This window comes from Mus pahari, chromosome 23 (genome assembly GCF_900095145.1).
Source record: "Mus pahari chromosome 23, PAHARI_EIJ_v1.1, whole genome shotgun sequence".
NCBI lineage: Eukaryota > Metazoa > Chordata > Mammalia > Rodentia > Muridae > Mus > Mus pahari.
The window spans coordinates 33,118,591-33,134,739 of NC_034612.1; the positions used below are offsets into that span (position 1 = coordinate 33,118,591).

A 16,149-nucleotide genomic window follows, 5' to 3' on the forward strand; every position below is an offset into this window, starting at 1 on the left:
AGACAGTAAGGAGAGAGGTGGCTGATTTTTACTGAGTGTATTTAAGCCAGATCTTCCCCAGACACCGTATGCCATCTGAATAGGTATGGGCTGTGGAGACTAGAGACTAGGATAAGTCTACGTCTGTGCAGGGGTGGTTTGAGCTGACACTTGCCACAGAACCCTCTGCTCCTTGCAGGCTCTGCTGCCATCACATTACTCACATGGATGTCCGGTACTTGATGTCATCCTTTTCTGCCAGCTCTTCACAGGTGAGGCCGTTGTGATCTTTCCAGAGTCCCTGACACTTCCTACAGGTCTCCTGAGGACAAAAGACAGATACAAAGACAGTCCTGGTGAGTGGGTGTCACTCAGGCTTGTTCACAATGCCTGTGAAATGTCCCAATGAGCAAAACTAAAGACAGAGCAATCGCAGAAGTTCGGAAGGCACAGGGCAGCTTTCTCTTCTCCACTAAAAGAGAGCACTGCTCTCATCTGATCTGAAACGCTAAAGAGCCACCACGAAACAGCACAGTAGACAGCGTGCAGACTTGTAGAACAGTGTGAGCTGTCTACCGTCCCACAATTCTTCCAGCCAAGGGCTCTTGACATAAAGTGAGGGACAGTCTAGAATATGACGACCAGGGAGAACTCAGGAAGATACTCTTTCTGTCACCTATCATTCATAAACATAAGATGTAACCCTTCATGGTTTCACTTCATTACAAATACAAACTGAAAAACATCATCGCTTCGGGGCTGGGGAGATAGTGTTTGCCTTGGGAGCATATGTGTACACCCATACATAATTACCTTTTATTTTATTTTACAGAAACTATGTTGTACTAGTAGCAAGAACCTAAGAAAACACTAAGACAATGATCATGAGAATAAGTGAAAATTGCAACTCTGTTCAGAATAGCACAAGAAAAGACGGCGCGTGTCAGCTGACTGGGCTCTGGCCTTGTCTGGGGAGGCAGGGGACGCCTGAAGAAAATAACTGGAGAAAACAGCATTTTGGAAGATGTTGATGGATAAAGCTGGGCTGTTGAGTACTGTGGCTTATACAGATGATGCAAGCAGGCATAGTTCGGCCTGCATGGCCAGTCCATGTAGAGTCCCGTGAGACCTAATTATCAGTTTCATCTTGAAACCAGGGCATCAGGAAGCATAGAGGTAACATGAGCAGATTTGGGACTTTATTAGAGCACTCTTGGTGGGAGACAGATTAAAGGCAGAAGAGACTGTAGCATTCAAAAGACAGCTGGAGGACTAGAGCGATGAAGGGCACTTGCTGTGCTAGCTGATGGCAGTGCACGCCTTTAATCCCATCACTCAGGAGGCAGAGGCAGGTGGATCTCTGAGTTTGAGGCCAGCCTGGTCTATAGAGTGAGTTCTAGGACAGCCAGGGTTACATAGATAGTCCTGTATCTAAAAACCAAAAGAGGAAAAAAAAAAAAAAAAAAAGCACCCATGGCTTTAGTTCCCAGCACCCACATGCCAGACAGCCTCTAACTACAGTTTCAGGGGGCTCAATGCCTTCTGACCTCTGTGGGCTGCAGCGTGTAGCAACACTACTAAATGCATGCGGGCAAAATACTTTGACATGGTAGAAACTTGAGAAAGCAAGCTCAGCAGGTTTGAGTTTGTGAGGCGGCTCCAAGAACACTTTTTTTTCCGGTTTGGTCAAAAGAATATATCAGTTATCTGTAACACTGACATAACTTGGGTGGTGGGAGGCAGACTGATGTGGTAGTGTTAAGGAATCAACTGGACATCTCTTAAGAATGTAAGGTAGGGGTTGGTGGCAAATTTAAAACTTAGGGAGAGGATAAGGCAGATGCTGCTTAGCTATACTAGAGCTTCAAGGCAATTCTAGAAACATTTCCCAGAGCTGAACTCTCTATGAGTAACCGGTGACTTAGGCTTAGGGTGGTACCTATAGTATAGACACTACTACTGCACAAAAGTGTGCATGTGTGTATAGAGCTCAGAGGACAAACCTGCCTTTCATCTTGTTGAGATAGGGTCTCTCTTGCTGTGCATACTTCAGGCTTGCTGGCCCATGAACTTCTTGGCTGTTCTCTCTTTCCTTCCTTCCTATCTCATGGTATGGACAGCTGTCACAGTCAGCTTTAATGTGGGTTCTGGAGAGCTGAATTCAGGTTGTCAGGCTTGCATAGCAAGTGCTATACACACTGAGCCATCTTCCCAGGCTGAAACTATTACTTCTACAAAAGGTACCAGCATGGTAGCACCACCCTTGGTAGCACCTGCACTTGGGAAACGGAAGCAGGAAGATGGAGTCTGAGGACAGCTTAGTGGGGCAAACACAACTAGCCTGCAAGGACACTGCGGTGCTAATGGCTATAGGTGGCTCGCAGACAGGGGTTGGGGTGGAGGATGCAGGAGTAGACTGACTAAGGACACATGACTTTTGACTGTAAGCATTTTGTATTCAACCAACATCTCCCTAAGACATGGTATCATGTAGCTCTGGCTGGCTTGAACTTGCTGTGTAGCTGAGGGATTACCTTAAGCTGCTTCTTTTTTGAAAACATAATCTTCCTTAAAAAAAATTAAAGATTTATTTATGTATATGGGCATTTTGTCTGCATATACATTTGCATACAAAAAGAGGTTGTCGGATTCCATGAGTCTAGTTGTGAGCCACATATGGTGCTGGGAATTGAGCTCAGGACCTCTGGTAGAACAGTCAGTGCTCTTAACCACTGAGACATCTTTTGCCTTGAACTTTCTGTCTCTCTGATCTGAATGCTAAGATTATAGGTACATGGCACTACACTTGGTTATTTTGGGCTTGGGATGGAGCCAAGGGCTTTGTGCATGCTAGGCAATCACTCTACCAACTGAGGTTTATTTCCACTCCTCTTTCATACCTTTTAACAGTCTATGTCATAAATGTGCTAATAACAGGAGAAACACTGGGCATGTCTGGGCATCTGGAACATGCACACTTTTGAGTGGGATGCAGCCCAAAGGCTACAATCAATAGTGTTGGGATAGGACACATCTCAGTGTTAATGCCTCTAGGATGTAGACGTTCTCTATCCGCTGCTGGCACTCCATTCAGAAAACAGAGCTAAGTCACAAGTGTATTTCAAACAGCAGTTTTGTAGTTGCACAAGTGTTCTTAAGACACTGTGTGGTCAGGCATGGTATCACACACCTTTAATCCCAGCACTCAGGAGGCAGAGGCAAGTGGAGCTCTCAAAGCCAGCCTGGTCTATATATAGAGTTCCAGGACAGCCAGAGCTACATAAAAAACAAACCCATCTTTAAAAAAAGAAAGAAAGAAAGAAAAGAAAAGAAGAGAAAAGAAAAGAAAAAAGACCTTGTAACTTTTCCAGGAAAGTGGCATAAACAACAGCTGGAAAATAGATGAGCTGGTGTTTGGATCCTGTCTTCCTAAACAAAACCAACAGCACGCCCACAGAGCTTGGAAACAATAGAAGGCAGAATGGCAGTACTTACTTATGAGCCGTCCTGGTGAGTTAGTCATTAAATCATGGCCTGACTTCTTAAGTAAAGAGACCCCATTAAGTTCCTGCCCAAGCCCACAAAACAGCCTGGCCACACGGGAGCCCATGGTTCATGAGGCTTAGAGGAAGTCCTCTGGCTCGTATTCAGTACTGTAGTGGTCAGCCTATCAGTTGTATTTCTTCACAGTGAAGGACCCAGGGGTCCCATAGAATAAATCTCGATTGTATTCTGAAGAGGTACTGTAGCCAGACACTGACACCCACCATTAGAATAAGACAAGCACCAAGTAGGCTGGGCAGAGCTATCACATGGAGCTCTCGGCATCGTCTCTAAGTAGTGTGTACTAAACGGTAATTCTTTCCTCCCAAGCTCAGCTGGGCTTTGTTCCTCAGCTCCAAGAAACTTCAGTACTGTGGGAGGATGGGAGACGCCAGAGGCCATTGTGGAGGGCAGAGCGCCCTGACACAAGCAAACTACCAACATGAAGCCCAGAGCACGTCCACTCAGCCAGGCCTTTCTGGTGACTTCAGTCCAGGAGGAAGAGGTGAGGTGAAGGGGACACAGGTGCTGGCTAACCTAGGCAACTCATTAAAGGAGCTGCTACCAGCTGCTGCTGCCTTTTATGTCATTAGGAGCTTGCTGTATAAGTTTTCTTGGGCAGTGGACCCTTGAAATGCTAAGATGTCATGTAATAAAAACAAAAAACAATCACAGGTGCCCAGGACATGGCTCAGTTGCTAATTAGGATCTGAGTTCAATCCCCAGAACCTAAAGTTTTAAAAAAAACCAGGCGTGGTAAAGGGTGCATGTAATCTTGATTCTGGGGAGGAGGGGCAGGTTGATCCTGGAGCCTTTATGGCCAGCCAGCCTACTGTAATCAGCAAGCCTTCAATGAGAGAGTCCATTGTAAAAAAAGCATGATGTAGGAATAGGAATACCACTAGGGACTGGTCTTTAGACTCATGAACTTGAACACACACACACACACACACACACACTTCTTTTTATTCATTTTCTGTTACATGAGTCTGTAATGAGCAAAGCAGGTTAGACTGTCATCAAACTCAAAGGCAGGTTAGATTACATAGCAAGTTCATGGTCAGTATGCACTACATACCAAGTTTCTGTCCCTAAAACATCATCAAAAGACAAACAAATGAGGCTCCTGTGGCTGCCTGTGTTCTAGGCATCCAGATTCTTCTGCCCCATCTTCAAGCCTAGCTCAGTCACAGCACCAGGCAAACTACTCTCTTGTTTTTTGATTGATTGTTTTAGCTTGATTTTTCAACTTGCTTGCCAGGAGAAATGAAGTTGCAGACCCAACTCTGGGGCACAAGGCTAAATCCAGTATGAGAAACTCCGTCTCTCTGTTGTCATTTAAGGCACTCAAAGGCCACCACATGGTTGTGATTGTCAATTCCCTGAGGCCTCCAGGTGAAATACGAGAAACATGACTTCACTAATGCTTAGTCAACTTTAGGGACCACAGGGACAAAGGCTTTTAGGCCACCTGAGTCCTCCAGCTGTCAAAGATACCAGTCCTCCCTGCCCCCACCCCCAAAGTCACATGTGCTAAGAGCCAGAAGGTCTGGAAGGATACTGATTTAAAGAGTGTGAAAGACACAAGACACTGAGAATCAATGTGGCTCAGCTAAATCAAGGCTCGGGCAGATTCAGCAAGCTTCCTTTTTTGATGGAAGTCACTGGAGGCTCCAGGGACTTCCTTTCTCTCAGGCACACCAGCAGAAGGAGCCTGATTCTCACCCACAAGTTCAGTAGCTGGTACATTCGGCAAACCAGGGAGGGCACAGTGACATGCCATGACATAGCACGGACGTATGCACATGTACCCAGTGAAAGAGGGTGGTGACAACTCATGAGATCTTTTATTTTACTTTTGTTGTTCATTTTTGACACAGGGTCTAAGAGCCCTGGTTGTCCTGGAACTATGTAGATGAGACCAGGCTGGCTTCAAACTCAGAGGGATCCACCTGACTTTGCCAGGAGTGTTGGGGTTAAAGAAGTTTGCTACCATACCCTACTAAAACTCTTTGAGGAACATACCCACACAACTGATAAAGTACTTCCCCAATCCGGAACCACACTGTCTGGTGAGGTGCCTTTCCAGGCTTTCAGCTACAACACCCAAGTATCCAACATTCTGTACACTTGAATCAAGCAGTTCAACAATGAGACATATTCCATAAGTTGAAATTTCAAGGAACACATATTATAAATAACAATTATTTCAAGGTCTGGTTTATTACAAGCTGGGTTGGTGCTACTTCATGGATGCAGGAGGATTAGCAGTTTGAGGTAAGCCTGGGTGATATAAGGAGACCCTATCTTAAAAAAAAAAAAGATAAACTAAGAAAAATAAAAATAAAGCTGGTATGATAGTTCAGTGAGTAAGCGTGACTGTCTGGGTTTGCTCCCTGGGACCCAAGGTGGAAGCAGAGAACCGATCTGACAACTATCCTGACTTCCACATGTGCTCCATGGCACAGGCATCACACTTGTGCAAACATACACATCACCAATAGTGATAATATAAGCTGAGATTCTCATGTCACTCTTTTTGTATTTTACTTATTAGGTATGTCTGTAAACACAGCTTACAGTAGCATGCCCACATGTAATCGAGGGGAGAGTCCTGAGAGACATGCATGGAAGACAAGCCTAGACAGTTACTGGGCTTCTTCTGCCCTGTGACAGACACTCTCTGGGTTGAAACACTGAGTGGTGCAGGATGGGGGCTGGTCTGAGCCGGGGCAGTTCCTACCACTTGTCAAATGTTATAGCTGTAGCAGTGGGTGTGACTCAGTGCCTGCCTTCTGTCAGGAATGGCATGGCACAGGAACATCCATAGCCACTCAGCCCAGAGGCCGGAGAGGTCTGAAGGGTGACATGTTGCAGCTGAAGGTGCACAGGAGTGAGTAGTTGATGGGAAAGTGGAGCCCAGTGGCAGCTGGGGCGGGAAGGGGTCAGGTACTGAAAGGAGACCCGGTTAGCAGGAGCTGGTGCAGGAGCCAGAAGTCAGGCGGAGTGGAGGAAGTATGATGATTTGATGGCTGAAGGGGCAGAAGTGGAAATGGTGGAGCTGATGCCCACTTTGCTCTCGCTGGCTCCTGCCTGCCCATTGTGCATATAAACTCAACCCAGGTTTACACATAAACACAGGCATAAAAAATATCTTTAAAAAAGGGTGGGAAGTACCCAGATTTTTAGACCTAGAAATTTCAGCTGCCAGGTACTTAAAATGCAAACATTTCCCCAAAGGATACTTTGCAAGAACATCCACTAAGTATTTTTTTTGGGGGGGGGCAAGATTTTGTTTTCATTTTTAATTACATGTATGTGTACCTCTATGTGCACAAATGCAGGTGCTTGTAGAAGTCAGAGGCATCGAGTTCTGCTGGAGATAGATAGGAGTTACAGGTGGTTGTAGGATCCCTGATGTGGGTATTAAGAACCAGACTTAGGTCCCCTAGCAGAGCACCATGTGTACTTAACCCATCTCTGCTGCCTCAAGTGCTCTTAGTTAATTTTCATAGTAACTCTGTGAGGAAAATCCTGCACCGTAAGTCCTATACAGGTATGTGTTTCGAAGTAAATGAGAAAAGAAGCTAAGGCAGTCACATTACTTGGCCAAGGCCATGGAGCTGCCTGGCTACAAGTAGGCTTGCTCTTTCCCCTCTATTCCCATGGCTTCCCTATCTGGGATCTGTTGGCAAGAACAGGTCATTGTTTAGTGGAAAACTCAAGGTATAAGGGCACAAGGCAAGCTGCACAGGACGGTGCTTCCTGAGAATGACCCAGTGAACAGCAGGATGGGGTGGGACCAAATCTAAGGCTATTCTTCTTCTTTTAAAGATCACCATAGAGCCTGCTAATCAAAGTAACCTTAAACTGGCCACAAGGAAGTGGCTATTCCTCCCACCTTCAGTGACTCTGCACATCTGGTGGGGCAATAGAAAGAAACATGAACAAAGAAAGACCAGAGCCAAGGATCAGCCAGTCACTCCTCATGACTGGACAACCCCGAACCTTTCCTGTGAACTCAACACTTGTCTCTGCAGTAGTGGCTAGGACTCTGACCATTAGGATTTTTTAATTTTGTGATTTGGGAGTCCCAAATCACAGACTAGACTATAGCCCACAGTCTTCTTGTGTCTGCCTCCTGAGTCGTTAGGACAAGTGTCACTGTGACCAGCTGTTAGGATTTGTTGGTGATTATGATTACTACTATCAAAAAAATGGGTCAAAGTTCTGGTTCAGGGTGATATTTGAAATGGCGATTATTTCTGTATTGAAAGCAATGAAAACACTCTTCACTCGCCCATTCTTGCCTCTTTATCCAGTGCTACTGAATGCCAACCCATCTGTCAGGGCATCTCTCTGCAAAGGGCTAAGAGAAGGGCATTATGAAGTCCTGGCCTCTCCATCTTCCTTTAGGGTTGTGGACCCTTATCAGGTCTTGGGGTCCCCTGAGAACTGAGCATGATAAGCTCAGGCCAGGCAAGGGAGGGCACTGCCGCTCCATCCTGATGTGTGATCCAGACCTGGAATGAGGAGCCTGGAGAATGACCTGGCTAGCCAGTACCCATGGCCAAGGCCCATAGCCTCTTGCCAGTGACCACATCCTCTATATCTACCCATGGCTAGATGTTTCAAATACCAGAGAATCTGGGAAACCTTGATGACCCTGAATTCTTGGGGCATTTGGCTTACACGCCATTACAGTATTTCTCCTTCTTTATCTTCCTTCGTCTTCTCCTCCCCCCCCCCCTGGATTTTTCAAGACAGGGTTTCTCCGGGTAACCCTGGCTATCTTGGAACTCACACTGTAGACGAGGCTGGGCTCAAACTTAAGAGATCTGCCTGCCTCTGCCTCCTGAGTGCTGGTACTAAAAGGCATGCACTACTACCACCTGGCATGGTCAAGTTTTTTTATTATAATTATTATCTTTCACTATTTATTTAAAAGATTTTTATTTATTCTATGTACGTGAGTATGACATCATTGTCCTCAGACACACCAGAAGAGGGCATTGGATCACATTACAGGTGGTTGTGAGCCACCATGTTGCTGGGAATTGAATGTAGAACCTCTGGAAGAGCAGTCAATGCTCTTAGCCATCTCTCCAGCACCTATTTATTATGTATGTATGTACGAATGAAAAGGTCTCCTTGTAGTCCAGGCTGGCCTTGTATCTAGCTTCAACTTCCCCAGTTACAGGTTCTATGTCCCTGCTCTTCTCCCACTTTTTCTAAAAAGCGGTATTTGGCCAGCTCACACCTTTCCAGAAGTTGCATCTACATGCAGGAGTTTTTTTTCCCCTGCTTCAAAACAAACCCTTCCTCAGAACTTCAACCCAGGTGTGGTCAGCTAAGTGCTGCAAATCTTACACTCATCTTGATTTTTCTCTTTAGCAAAAGGGCTTCTGAAGGAAAAGATTTCCCTTAAGTTTTAGAAATTTTATTAACACACACTAAAGCTGAAGTATGTGTGCACCGGAGAGATACTGTACTACTTTCTTTCAGGGAGAGCTGGCTTTCTGTCTTAATGCTGCCCTCTAGGGACAAAAGAGTGTAAGAGCCATTTGGTTTCCATCTACCCTGCTTTGGAGACTGGATATCACTTCTAGTGTTATCAGAGTCACAGGACGGCTTCCTTCATCACAGTTGGGATCAGGGTTCTGAGATAAAGTGGCTGGCAAAGCCTTCCTGGCATTAGTAACAGTTCAGTTTGCCTTTATCAGAACTGACTTCATATCAAACTTACCAATTCCTTCCCAGAAGTTAATAAAAACTGAGTCTGGTTTCTCTGAAGTCCTTTAGCACACAGAAGCTTACAAACATTCATCTGAGTTCCTTCTAGGCACTATTCTGGGGATAAAAAAGAATCTTGTGCCTGCCAGGAAGTTACACTGGTGGGGGATCATGACATGTTAAATAAGTGAAATACAAATAAGACAGCATTATAAGTACTAAGGGGATAAATTCAGGCAGGAATGTTGTCAGGATTAAGGTAGAGAGGGCTGAAGGTCAGTCATGAGGTGGGTGGTAGAGAAGACCTGTATTTGAAGTAAAGAACTAAACTAAAGAACTGCTAGACAGACATCTAACTGGGATATATTAACTAACAGTTATCCTATTGGTACAGATGAACTTTTGTCTATATTTAGGCTGGAAAATCTAAATATAGAACTGGAGGCTATACGTGTCCTGACTATGTGCATCCTGAAGGCTCAAGCCCCATCTTGCTGTCTACTGACAATCTTTTACGTTAAGAACTGGGTTTTGGGGAAGAGGATCTGTCCTGGCTGAGCCTGCTTCCTGTTACCTGACTATGATCCCCACTCAACCGTTTTCTGGAGCCTTAAGAAAATGGAATCTCAATGCCAGGCAACTTTAATCTCTGAGAGTTTGAAACCTGTCTGGTTTATAAATTGAGTCCAGGACAGCCATGGCTCTGTTATACTGTGAACCTTTTCTCAAAAAAGCAAACCACACCAAACCAAACCAAACAAAAAACCAACCAACACCAACCAAAAAACCCAACCCAAACCAATCAAACAAAACCACTCTACTTCCCTTTTTGTGTGGGTGTGGTGCAAGTGTGAGGTATGGGTACACTTGTGCTACGAGCTGCACTGCGTCCCCAGGCTAGGTGTCCACTAGCTTGGAGTCTCCCGTGAGCGTCCATCTTCAGCAGGACTGTGATGAGTACAGATGCTCACCAGTGCATCCTACTTTTTCTCATGGGTTCCTGGGATCAAATTTAGGTCCTTGGTTTTTTTGTAGCAAGTGCTTTTACCTGCTGAGCTATCTCACTAGCCCAAGCCTCCCCTTCTTGTGGTTCCCTGAGACGGACAGACGGACAGACAGACAGACAGACAGATGTGTTTTATGAAACATATTTTACCATTCCCCATCCTGGGTAAACAGATTGGAGGTAGAAGTGACAAACAGTTATGTTTTGCAGTCACAGACTCTGAGTCCTGATTTCAGGTGTATTTGTGTTTGGGGGTTGCTAGCTGGAAAGTCCCATTGGTTTTCCTTCCACTTTTATTTTTGAGGTTTAGGTCTCCCCATCTGCTGCCCAATCTACTGAGAGGAACAGAAACCATTCAGTATGTGTGAGAGGAGCTCAGGCTTCAGTGATGGAGACAGGCTGGAGGAGTTCAATGCCTTGGCTCTGCTATCTTCTGGGCAGTGCAAGGACCAGTGAGGTATAGCTCTTGACTCAGCAGGCGACCTAAACACTGACTTCATAGAATGGCCTGGCTCTGCCTCTCTACCTCTCTGACAAGCCTAGAGAATAGTTCATCCAGGCATAAACACTGGTCACCTAGTTCTCCATACTCAGGGTGAGCAGCTGTGTCTTCATCTGGGGACTTGACAGGTGATACCAAGGACGGCCCTGCCCTGCCTCACCTGACAAGGCTTGGCTGACCCTCGGACACCTAGTCTGAGTAGGTGAGTTCTCTGGGGATTCCGTTTTTGCCACCAGTCATCATGGGGAAGTTGTGGTCTTTCTCTTTTCTTTTCAGTATGGATAAAGCACTAGCAGAGTTCATGCAATGTTCATAAAACTTTCACCCATTTGGCTTCAAATGAAGTCTACTGAGTTAACAGGAAGACCTTGATTTTATTATTTTTGTTGTTGAGATATAGTCTAACTGTAAAGCTCAAGCTTTCCTGAACTCACAGACCTCTGTCTTCCTGGTATTGGGATCAAAAGCATGTGCCACCAGTGCTCTGTGTCTTAATTATGTAGCCCTGGCTGGCCTCTGAGTAATAAATGTGTTTAAAAAAAAAAAAAAAAAGCCTGCCTTTGCCTCCCAAGTGTTGGGATTAAAGGCGTGTGCCACCACTGCTCAGCTTTTTTTTTTTTTTTTAAAAAAGACAAGGTTTTTCTATGTAACCTTAGCTGTCCTGGAACTCTAATATAGACCAGGCTTAGGATTTGGGAGCTTAGGCATGGAGATTAACATGAGTTCTAGGCTAGCCTGGTCTACATAGCAAACTCCAGGCCACTTTGGGCTTAAACTATTGTCACAAACGGAGCTTGTGTTGAGTCTTTCTCAGGGGAGAAGTCCCAGAGTGACTCTGCAGAACCCTTTGCCAGTCTCTTTGTTTCCATCCTTACGTTTTTCCTTACAGCAACAGCTATGAATGACACAGATGGACAGCAGGATAAAGCGCCACCAAGAACAGTGTAGCTCTTGCCCACAGACCTAGCTAAGTGCTACCCAGGCCCAGCAGCTCTGCTGTGTACCTGTGTGAAAGCAGAGGCACCAAGTAAGAGCCAGGACTTATGCTGATGTACCACTAGCGTCCTTTGGTTCAACTGTAGCCCTAAATATAACCATGCTAGCTTTATGTTGTTTCCCAACCACAAACAGACAAAATGTTGGTGTGTAGATACCAAGGGATCAAACTGCATGTGTCCCTATAAAATTCATGTGTTGAGCTTTGAGCTCTAGTACCTGAGAACATGACTATATTTGGAGACTGGACCCAAACAAAGGATATAGCTCAGTTAGTGTGTAAGTATGTGCAGGACATTGGGTTCAATACACAAACAAGGTGCAAAGTTAAAATGAGTCTGGCACAGTGGCCCTAATCCTGACTTCTAACAGGAATTGACTGTGGATCATGTCCTGAGGACAGAGAAGGTTCCAGTCCAGAGTTCACAGAATTTATGTTGAATTAAATCTGTAGTTATGGTACTTTAGTGTGATTAAGTACCTATTTCAGCACTTATTTAATTCAAGTAAGTCAGACTCAGTTGAGAAGTAGAAATTAAAGGTGATCAAGACTCTGAATTCAAAATGCCTGTTTGGGAAGCAGCAACAGCAGTTGAAAATCTAACAACAGGCATGACCAGCAGCTGCCAGGCAGGATTCATTTCCATTTTCTAAATTTAAGAGACTCAGAAACTGAGGATTTATGTGAAATCTGGTTTCATGTGGTATAGGTAACTATGAAACTATATATTATGAGTGAGTACATTTGGCAGGACCCAGGGTACATGTGTACTAGAGGCCCAGATTACCATCTCTGGGTATGTACTTTACAGACTGGAGACTTTCTGGCAGATCTGAATAGCATGGCCCTGAGTGTGCACACACAGAGCTGCTATGCACATATAATGCACTTTGCTGTGGCCCTTACCTAGCCTCAAGCCCCTCCTACTTTTGCACCATTCAAGAGAATGTTCTCCTCCTGTTCCGCTCTGACTGCTTGGCCTCCCTAAAGGGTTACTGCCCCCAGCCTGCATTCACAAAACACTACCTTGGATCCACAAGAGGCAGCGTGTCCTCCTTGTTTCTCACATCCTTCTTCATTCAAACTAATGCAAGCAAGAACCACACAAGCCAGGTGAGGCCTGGGTGCCCCTTAGTGATTTCTTCCCATTTCAAAGAGATTCTGTTTCTCCCAGACATATACTTTAAAATTTTATTTGGCCTTAAAGATGGAAGTATGAGTCTTAACAGTAGGTGTAAATGGTAAGGCTCCAAACTAAGGGAAGCTCTACCAGCAGAAAAATTGCAGGACCTCCTGGCAGCAATTACAGCTGTGCTCAAGGGTACTTTTCCGTTTCCTTGTCCTGTCCCAATGCTCAGCTGTTTAGCTACCAAACCCCAAGGGGCTCTTGGTACACAAAAGGCCACCTGGACAGGCATTGGCCGGAAGGGAATCCACATACCACTAAAAAGACCCTGCATTCATGTGTGCATGTATGTGTCTCCATCTGTCTATCTGTCCCCACCTGAGGCCCTATTCTGGCCTAAAATTGGGAAGGAAAGAAAAGACACCTAAACACCTGGTACAGTTGAACCACAACACACACAAAAATCACTGGCCTCAAGGTTCAGGCACTTCCTCTCCAGCCATTGTCCCAGGCAGAATTCTAATTACAGGCTGGTGTTAGGCCTTTGAACAGATGTGGGCCCATGTGGGACCAGGGGATCAGATATAACCTCATGGAGGTCCATTATTTCCCATGGGCAGAAATCATTGTTCTATAGTAAAACAACAAAACCAAGGCATATAAGACACATGACATGATTTTATGGAACACAGGGCCTGATCTCAGGAAGATACTATACAGGCTAAATGCATCTTATAATAGATTTGTATGTACAGCTTATAGTAACAATGCTATTCCTCTGCTTCCACTGAGACAGGCCGGTCCCAAACTCACAATTCTCACAGCACAGCTTCCCCAGTACTGAGATTCTAAGCCCATGCCAGCACATCCAATTTAATGAGCTCACTTTCTACTGGTACAGTCTCTAAACAGTCAAAGTGAATAGATTGCCCCCCTCCCTCCCTTTCTCTGCCTCTACTACCCTCTTAACTCCCTCCCCATGCCCTGAATAAACTCTATTCTATTCTGTACCGTCATATGGCTGGTCCCTCAAGGGGAAGAGATGTCTTAGCAGAGGCCTGCCAAGGCACCACCCATATCTGATTACACCTCCACAGAACATATCCCCACCCCCTTTATCTTTTTATAAATACATCAATATGTATGTGTGTTTGCCTGCATGCCTGTGCACTATGTGTGTGTAGTGTCCATGGAGGTCGGAAGAGGGAGACACATCTCCTATGACTGTAGTTCTAGAGAGTTTTAAGTAGTCATGTGGTTGCTGGGAATTGAACCTGGGTCCTCTGGAAGAACAGCCAATCAATCCCCTTAACCACTGAATCATCTCTCCAGCCCTTGGCCATTTTTCTTTAGGAAGTCCTACCCTCTGCTCTGAGAATAGTGTAGGCAATACCACATGCTAACATTAAAGAACAGGCTGTTCTCTCTCGTTCCCCTTTCAAGACTGTTTTGTTTTGTTTTTTGGTTTTTCGAGACAGGGTTTCTCTGTGTAGCCCTGGCTGTCCTGGAACTCACTCTGTAGACCAAGCCGGCCTCAAACTCAGAAATCTGCCTGTCTTTGCCTCCCAAGTGCTGGGATTAAAGGCGTGCACCACCACGCCCTGCCCCTTTGAAGATTGTTATTGCTACCCAAAGAACCATGGCTTTTTATTTTTTTTATTTTTTTACTTTCTTGTTGTTGTCTCAAGCTGCCCACTCATCTACACACACACACACACACACACACACACACACGCACACGCACAACCCTGCTATAAGCTACATTCACCTAATTGTTCCCCTGCCTACTTTTCATACGTATACTTAGCATCTGGACTGAGTCTGGAATTTGCCTCCCTTCCCACCTTGACTGTCTCTCTCCTCCTGCACATGTCTCTTATGTACACCTACCTTCTCTGTGGTACTGCTGTTTCTTCCCAGGTGAGGACTGCTAGTCACTGGTTGCAGGGACTTATGAAAGCCAGGCTTATCCTGGAATGTAGGTTTATTAGTCAGGCTCCAGGGCCCTCTGCTGGCTGCTTTTAGTAACTGTCAACTCTTCCTCAGATTTAAAAAAAACAAAACAACAAACAAGAAACCAAACCAACTTCCTGTTGCTACCACCTCTGAAGCTTTCCACTGATTCTCAACAATGCTCAAACTCACTGAAACAGGCAAGAGAGCTTTATAGTGCTAATGTGCTTTCTATGGTATTTTCTGAAAGATAAATAATTTATTTACATTTTATACAGTAAAGCATGTGTTAGGCTTAAAGAGAAAACAGAAACAAACTTAACAATCATCAAAAACCAAGGTTATCATCATCTTGTCAAACACAATGGAACAAGCTCAGCTTGCAGGACAGACTGCAGGAGGACTCTATGGCTCACTGGGTTTGGCCCAGAGCCCAGTGATCTCCTTAGTCACTTACTAAGCAGCAGCTGGATCGAGCAAGTGGCCTCATACACAACGAGGGGATCAGCACCCAGCAGAGTGGGTTAACCTATTTGTTAATCTCAGCACTTGGGAGGCAGAGGCAGGCGATTTCTGAGTTTAAGGCCAGTCTGGTCTACAGAGTGAGTTCCAGGACAGCCAGGGCTACACAGAGAAACCCTGTCTCGAAAAACAAGAAAAAGAAAAGAAAAGAAAAGAAAAGAAAAGAAAAGAAAAGAAAAGAAAATGCTATTTGTTGTTCTATGGTTGCTGCTGTCACCCTGCCAGCCTGGGCTCCTGGGTCTTCTGCTCTCCTAGGACAGAACCCTGCTCAATGTGATGAGCTGGAGAGGTCACTCTTCATACAGATGGGGACGGATCCAGACCTCTAGGAAAGAAAATGATAACTGGACCAGATGATTTAAAGGCAGAAACTTCTACAAGGGCACAACAGGAGTACTGAGGTCTGCAGATCAAACAACACAGCTAAATATAGCCAGAGCTACTTCACCAACCCCCAACAACTCAATGAGGAGAGCAACATGGGAATTTACCAGTGCCACAGAAAAAGTTTCTTTAAAAAAAAAAAAAAAAAAAGAAGAAGAAGAAGAAGAAGACAGTATCACTATGTAGCTCCTGGACCTCACTCTGTAGACCAGGCTGGCCTGGACCTCACTCTGTAGACCAGGCTGGCCTGGACCTCACTCTGTAGACCAGGCTGGCCTCCAACTCAGAGATTCACCTGCCTCTGCCTCCCGAGTGCTGGGATTAAAGAAATGCAGCACTATGCCTAGCTGGAAGCCAGTATCTTAAAGACTATTGAGTAGAGCAGGAAGAATGGGAACAACGAG

General features: G+C 45.2%; 1 protein-coding gene across 3 annotated transcripts in view; it reads right to left on the reverse strand.

Moving 5' to 3' along the window:
• The window catches only part of Rnf216 (ring finger protein 216), a 110,123-nt gene that overhangs the window by 26,525 nt on the left and 67,449 nt on the right, over positions 1–16,149 (reverse strand). For all 3 annotated transcript variants that reach the window (XM_021222715.1, XM_021222714.1, XM_029533547.1), the window contains exon 14: positions 204–301. In XM_021222715.1, coding sequence (XP_021078374.1) covers positions 204–301 — 98 coding nt within the window. The remainder of the gene's footprint in view (positions 1–203; positions 302–16,149) is intronic.